At 38.8% G+C, this 8,043-nt stretch overlaps 1 protein-coding gene across 1 annotated transcript in view; it reads right to left on the bottom strand.

Annotated features, from left to right (window-relative positions):
• Positions 1-2,030: 2,030 nt before the first annotated feature.
• HECTD1 (HECT domain E3 ubiquitin protein ligase 1) overlaps positions 2,031-8,043 on the bottom strand; it is a 699,591-nt gene continuing 693,578 nt past the window's right edge. The window contains exon 39 of the mRNA XM_053711863.1: positions 2,031-3,084. Coding sequence (XP_053567838.1) covers positions 2,947-3,084 — 138 coding nt within the window. The 3' untranslated portion in view covers positions 2,031-2,946. The remainder of the gene's footprint in view (positions 3,085-8,043) is intronic.

The raw sequence follows: 8,043 nt of genomic DNA, 5'->3' as shown, positions 1-8,043 counted from the left end.
CACCGGCACCGCATAGTATCTATCAAGCCTATACAATTTCTCTGGAATTGCAACTGTGTTACAGTCATTCAGAGCAGCTAATACCTCCCCAAGCAATACACGGAGGTTCTCAAGCTTAAATTTAAAATTAGAAATCTCTGAATCAGGTTTCCCCGAGTCAGAGATGTCACCCACAGACTGAAGCTCTCCGTCCTCATGTTCTGCATACTGTGACGCAGTATCAGACATGGCTCTAACAGCATTTGCGCGCTCTGTATCTCTCCTAACCCCAGAGCTATCGCGCTTGCCTCTTAATTCAGGCAATCTAGATAATACCTCTGATAGGGTATTATTCATGATTGCAGCCATGTCCTGCAAGGTAATCGCTATGGGCGTCCCTGATGTAATTGGCGCCACATTAGCGTGCGTCCCCTGAGCGGGAGGCGAAGGGTCTGACACGTGGGGAGAGTTAGTCGGCATAACTTCCCCCTCGACAGAACCCTCTGGTGATAATTCTTTTATAGATAAAGACTGATCTTTACTGTTTAAGGTGAAATCAATACATTTAGTACACATTCTCCTATGGGGCTCCCCCATGGCTTTCAAACATAATGAACAAGTAGGTTCCTCTGTGTCAGACATGTTTAAACAGACTAGCAATGAGACTAGCAAGCTTGGAAAACACTTTAAAACAAGTTTACAAGCAATATAAAAAACGTTACTGCTCCTTTAAGAAACACAAATTTTTAAATAACAGTGAAAAAATGCAGTTACACTAACGAAATTTTTACAGTGTATGTAATAAGTTAGCAGAGCATTGCACCCACTTGCAAATGGATGATTAACCCCTTAATACCAAAAACGTTTTTTTAAACAGTCACAACAACTGCCACAGCTCTACTGTGGCTTTTTACTTCCCTCAATATGACTTTTGAAGCCTTTTGAGCCCTTCAGAGAAGTCCTGGATCATGCAGAAAGAAGTTGGATGTCTGTGTCTGTAATTTTTGCTGTGCAAAAAAACGCCAAAATAGGCCCCTCCCACTCATATTACAACAGTGGGAAGCCTCAGGGAACTGTTTCTAGGCAAAATTCAAGCCAGCCATGTGGAAAAAACTAGGCCCCAATAAGTTTTATCACCAAACATATGTAAAAAACGATTAAACATGCCAGCAAACGTTTTAAAATACACTTTTATAAGAGTATGTATCTCTATTAATAAGCCTGATACCAGTCGCTATCACTGCATTTAAGGCTTTACTTACATTACTTCGGTATCAGCAGCATTTTCTAGCAAATTCTATCCCTAGAAAAATATTTTAACTGCACATACCTTATTGCAGGAAAACCTGCACACTATTCCTCCTCTGAAGTTACCTCACTCCTCAGAATATGTGAGAACAGCAAAGGATCTTAGTTACTTCTGCTAAGATCATAGAAAACGCAGGCAGATTCTTCTTCTAAATACTGCCTGAGATAAAAAGTACACTCCGGTACCATTTAAAAATAACAAACTTTTGAGTGAAGAAATAAACTAAGTATAAAACACCACAGTCCTCTTACGACCTCCATCTTAGTTGAGAGTTGCAAGAGAATGACTGGGTATGGCAGTGAGGGGAGGAGCTATATAGCAGCTCTGCTTTGGGTGATCCTCTTGCAACTTCCTGTTGGGAAGGAGAATATCCCACAAGTAATGGATGATCCGTGGACTGGATACACTTAACAAGAGAAAACTGAATTGTACATCTGCATAAAACTAATACTGCACCTAAAAGCAATGCAATTTTGAAGGAGAATGATTATTACATACGTTTCTTAGCACAAATTAGATTTCCCAATTGTGGTAATGTAAATCTTTTTTTCTGTGGTTCATCACTGCAAGAAACTAGGGTTTCCCTAAAATTAAAAGCACTTTTTTTTATATCACAACTTCAAAACTACAGCTGCTTGTATTTCTGATACAAATTAAATAAAAAAATAAAAAATAGTCGCACTGCTAAAACACCACTGCACACATTTTAATTATTATTTTACAGCACACATACTCGCAAAGGTGCATTTTTCATCATTGTTTTATTTTTTTTACTTCAAACTGCAACAAGTTAAATAAATGTTTATAATATACAAAGAAAATACAACCAGAGGGCAAAACTTGCTTTGTATACCCCTTTAGTGCAAGAAGCAACCTTCAACAATGCTGTAGGTTACTCTTAACAGAGAGGAGGTTTAATAACCTTGCTCCAATCTATATGGATTTGTTTCCCTTCTGTGATGGGTATTTTTCTCATGATCATTTTTATTTGCACATTGCACAAACAATTCAGTTCAGTCTGCATAGCAGGGGCATCTCAATCAGTATATTCTCCCCAATTATAAAGTAGGAAAATAAAGGTGCATGATTACATAATGGGAAAAAAAGAAGAAGCAAACTTACTAGGTGTATTTAAATAGTACAGGCACCATTAAAAGGGAGGGGTTCAAAGTTCATTAACTCTCTAGATTCAATGAAAGCAGCTTTCAGATGGGTTAGTTTAAAGCTAGCAAAACAAGAAGGTTTGAATGCATTAGCTAGTCTTGGTATGCGGACGTAGTGTAATGTCTATACAACAGATGCTGAACATTTACAAAATGTCTGAATGCAGGTAAGCTGCTCCTGTAAGACTGTTAACAGCATTCCTTTAAATCTTTAAACCCATTTATGGTTAAAAGGGCCTGGTCTTCAATAGGATGCAGGGCACTCTGGCATTCAAAGATTGTTTTTTGTGTTTTTTCTCATGCCTAGAGACCATTTCATCATTAGCAGCTAACAAAAATAAAAAGGCATCACACCCACTCTCTCCTCAGAAGCCTTGTGAGGGTTGTAAGAAACACACAGTAAGAGGGAGAAGAAAGGCCATGTCCTGTCAGCACACAAACACGAGAGATGAGTGCCCACCAAGAGCAAAAAATGCAGCGTTCAGCCAAGCAGTCTCAATTGAGGTGGAAACCTTTCTCCATAGTAGCAGCAAGCAGTCGATCTCTCATAATCTCTTCTGACGAGTACTCTGGTAACTTAAGGTAATGTACACAAGTATTCACAGAGGGGTAACTGGCATCAGTGGCGTCAACCTGGTAAGCAGAGAGAGGTGTCATTGCACTGGCTATATTATATATATATATATATATATATATATATATATATATATATATATATTTATATATATATATATATATATAATATATAAAAACTTAACAAAAAAGATTCACATTTCATGTAAGTAGTTTTAACTAAAATAAGGACTGGGCATTTCAGACAAAAACTTCCCCAAAAGACCAGAGCATTTTTACCATCACTACATTTAAACAGAAACTATATATATATATATTTTAGTAGACAATCTAAAGTAGTGATCTAGGCCCATTTTGGTATATTTTATGCCACCATTTCACCGCCAAATGCGATCAATTAGAAGAAGAAAAAAAAAACGTACATTTTTTCACAATTGGTGTCTCACTGAAATTATTTACAAACAGCTTGTGCAATCATGGCACAAATGCTTGCAAATGCTTCTCTGGGATCCCCTTTGTTCAGAAATAGCAGACATATATGGCTTTGGCATTGCTTTTTGGCATTTAGAATGTTGTTAAATTCCGCTGCGCACCACACTTGTATTATGCCCAGCAGTGAAGGGGTTAATTAGGTAGCTTGTAGGGTTAATTTTAGCTTTAGCGTAGAGATCAGCCTGACACATCCCACCCCCTGACCCCTTTAAAACAGCTCTCTTCCCTCCCCCACCCCTCCAAAGGTCACTACCATCCTAAGTACTGGCAGAAAGTCTGCCAGTATAAAAAACATAATTTATGTAAGAACTTACCTGATAAATTCATTTCTTTCATATTAGCAAGACTCCATGAGCTAGTGACGTATGGGATATACATTCCTACCAGGAGGGGCAAAGTTTCCCAAACCTCAAAATGCCTATAAATACACCCCTCACCACACCCACAATTCAGTTTAACGAATAGCCAAGAAGTGGGGTGATAAGAAAAAAGTGCGAAAGCATATAAAATAAGGAATTGGAATAATTGTGCTTTATACAAAAAAATCATAACCACCACAAAAAAGGGCGGGCCTCATGGACTCTTGCTAATATGAAAGAAATGAATTTATCAGGTAAGTTCTTACATAAATTATGTTTTCTTTCATGTAATTAGCAAGAGTCCATGAGCTAGTGACGTATGGGATAATGATTACCCAAGATGTGGATCTTTCCACGCAAGAGTCACTAGAGAGGGAGGGATAAAATAAAGACAGCCAATTCCTGCTGAAAATAATCCACACCCAAAATAAAGTTTAATGAAAAACATAAACAGAAGATTCAAACTGAAACCGCTGCCTGAAGTACTTTTCTACCAAAAACTGCTTCAGAAGAAGAAAATACATCAAAATGGTAGAATTTAGTAAAAGTATGCAAAGAGGACCAAGTTGCTGCTTTGCAAATCTGATCAATCGAAGCTTCATTCCTAAACGCCCAGGAAGTAGAAACTGACCTAGTAGAATGAGCTGTAATCCTTTGAGGCAGAGTTTTACCCGACTCAACATAGGCATGATGAATTAAAGATTTCAACCAAGATGCCAAAGAAATGGCAGAAGCTTTCTGGCCTTTTCTAGAACCGGAAAAGATAACAAATAGACTAGAAGTCTTTCGGAAAGACTTAGTAGCTTCAACATAATATTTCAAAGCTCTAACAACATCCAAAGAATGCAACGATTTCTCCTTAGAATTCTTAGGATTAGGACATAATGAAGGAACCACAATTTCTCCACTAATGTTGTTGGAATTCACAACTTTAGGTAAAAATTCAAAAGAAGTTCGCAACACCGCCTTATCCTGATGAAAAATCAGAAAAGGAGACTCACAAGAAAGAGCAGATAATTCAGAGACTCTTCTGGCGGAAGAGATCGCCAAAAGGAACAAAACTTTCCAAGAAAGTAATTTAATGTCCAATGAATGCATAGGTTCAAACGGAGGAGCTTGAAGAGCCCCCAGAACCAAATTCAAACTCCAAGGAGGAGAAATTGACTTAATGACAGGTTTTATACGAACCAAAGCTTGTACAAAACAATGAATATCAGGAAGATTAGCAATCTTTCTGTGAAAAAGAACAGAAAGAGCAGAGATTTGTCCTTTCAAAGAACTTGCGGATAAACCTTTATCTAAACCATCCTGAAGAAACTGTAAAATTCTCGGAATTCTAAAAGAATGCCAAGAAAAATGATGAGAAAGACACCAAGAAATATAAGTCTTCCAGACTCTATAATATATCTCTCTGGATACAGATTTACAAGCCTGTAACATAGTATTAATCACAGAGTCAGAGAAACCTCTTTGACCAAGAATCAAGCGTTCAATCTCCATACCTTTAAATTTAAGGATTTTAGATCCTGATGGAAAAAAGGACCTTGCGACAGAAGGTCTGGTCTTAGCGGAAGAGTCCACGGATGGCAAGAGGCCATCCGGACAAGATCCGCATACCAAAACCTGTGAGTCCATGCCGGAGCTACCAGCAGAACAAACGAGCATTCCTTCAGAATCTTGGAGATTACTCTTGGAAGAAGAACTAGAGGCGGAAAGATATAGGCAGGATGATACTTCCAAGGAAGTGATAATGCATCCACTGCTTCCGCTTGAGGATCCCTGGATCTGGACAGATACCTGGGAAGTTTCTTGTTTAGATGAGAGGCCATCAGATCTATTTCTGGAAGCTCCCACATTTGAACAATCTGAAGAAATACCTCTGGGTGAAGAGACCATTCGCCCGGATGCAACGTTTGGCGACTGAGATAATCCGCTTCCCAATTGTCTATACCTGGGATATGAACCGCAGAGATTAGACAGGAGCTGGATTCCGCCCAAACCAAAATTTGAGATACTTCTTTCATAGCCAGAGGACTGCGAGTCCCTCCTTGATGATTGATGTATGCCAAAGTTGTGACATTGTCTGTCTGAAAACAAATGAACGATTCTCTCTTCAGAAGAGGCCAAGACTGAAGAGCTCTGAAAATTGCACGGAGTTCCAAAATATTGATCGGTAATCTCACCTCCTGAGATTCCCAAACTCCTTGTGCCGTCAGAGATCCCCACACAGCTCCCCAACCTGTGAGACTTGCATCTGTTGAAATTACAGTCCAGGTCGGAAGCACAAAAGAAGCCCCCTGAATTAAGATATTAATTGAGATATCTTTGTGTAATCCCTGCACCATTGATTCAGCATACAGAGCTGAAGAGGTCGCATGTGAAAACGAGCAAAGGGGATCGCGTCCGATGCAGCAGTCATAAGACCTAGAATTTCCATGCATAAGGCTACCGAAGGGAATGATTGTGACTGAAGGTTTCGACAAGCTGAAATCAATTTTAGACGTCTCTTGTCTGTCAAAGACAGAGTCATGGACACTGAATCTATCTGGAAACCCAGAAAGGTTACCCTTGTCTGAGGAATCAATGAACGTTTTGGTGAATTGATCCTCCAACCATGATCTTGAAGAAACAACACAAGTCGATTCGTATGAGATTCTGCTAAATGTAAAGACTGAGCAAGTACCAAGATATCGTCCAAATAAGGAAATACCACAATACCCTGTTCTCTGATTACAGACAGAAGGGCACCGAGAACCTTTGTAAAAATTCTTGGAGCTGTAGCTAGGCCAAACGGCAGAGCCACAAACTGGTAATGCTTGTCCAGAAAAGAGAATCTCAGGAACTGATAATGATCTGGATGAATTGGAATATGCAGATATGCATCCTGTAAATCTATTGTGGACATATAATGCCCTTGCTGAACAAAAGGCAAGATAGTCCTTACAGTTACCATTTTGAACGTTGGTATCCTTACATAACGATTCAATATTTTTAGATCCAGAACTGGTCTGAAGGAATTCTCCTTCTTTGGTACAATGAAGAGATTTGAATAAAACCCCATCCCCTGTTCCAGAACTGGAACTGGCATAATTACTCCAGCCAACTCTAGATCTGAAACACAATTCAGAAATGCTTGAGCTTTCACTGGATTTACTGGGACACGGGAAAGAAAAAATCTCTTTGCAGGAGGTCTCATCTTGAAACCAATTCTGTACCCTTCTGAAACAATGTTCTGAATCCAAAGATTGTGAACAGAATTGATCCAAATTTCTTTGAAAAAACGTAACCTGCCCCCTACCAGCTGAGCTGGAATGAGGGCCGCACCTTCATGTGGACTTAGAAGCTGGCTTTGCTTTTCTAGAAGGCTTGGATTTATTCCAGACTGGAGATGGTTTCCAAACTGAAACTGCTCCTGAGGATGAAGGATCAGGCTTTTGTTCTTTGTTGAAACGAAAGGAACGAAAACGATTATTAGCCCTGTTTTTACCCTTAGATTTTTTATCCTGTGGTAAAAAAGTTCCTTTCCCACCAGTAACAGTTGAGATAATAGAATCCAACTGAGAACCAAATAATTTGTTACCCTGGAAAGAAATGGAAAGTAGAGTTGATTTAGAAGCCATATCAGCATTCCAAGTTTTAAGCCATAAAGCTCTTCTAGCTAAAATAGCTAGAGACATAAACCTGACATCAACTCTGATAATATCAAAAATGGCATCACAGATAAAATTATTAGCATGTTGAAGAAGAATAATAATATTATGAGAATCATGATCTGTTACTTGTTGCGCTAAAGTTTCCAACCAAAAAGTTGAAGCTGCAGCAACATCAGCCAATGATATAGCAGGTCTAAGAAGATTACCTGAACACAGATAAGCTTTTCTTAGAAAGGATTCAATTTTCCTATCTAAAGGATCCTTAAACGAAGTACCATCTGACGTAGGAATAGTAGTACGTTTAGCAAGGGTAGAAATAGCCCCATCAACTCTAGGGATTTTGTCCCAAAATTCTAATCTGTCAGACGGCACAGGATATAATTGCTTAAAACGCTTAGAAGGAGTAAATGAATTACCCAATTTATCCCATTCTCTGGAAATTACTTCAGAAATAGCACTAGGAACAGGAAAAACTTCTGGAATAACCACAGGAGATTTAAAGACCTTATCTAAAC

This window comes from Bombina bombina, chromosome 1 (genome assembly GCF_027579735.1).
Source record: "Bombina bombina isolate aBomBom1 chromosome 1, aBomBom1.pri, whole genome shotgun sequence".
Classification (NCBI taxonomy): Eukaryota; Metazoa; Chordata; class Amphibia; order Anura; family Bombinatoridae; genus Bombina; species Bombina bombina.
The sequence above is the reverse complement of the archived record's forward strand: the minus strand, read 5'-3'. Positions and strand labels throughout refer to the sequence as shown.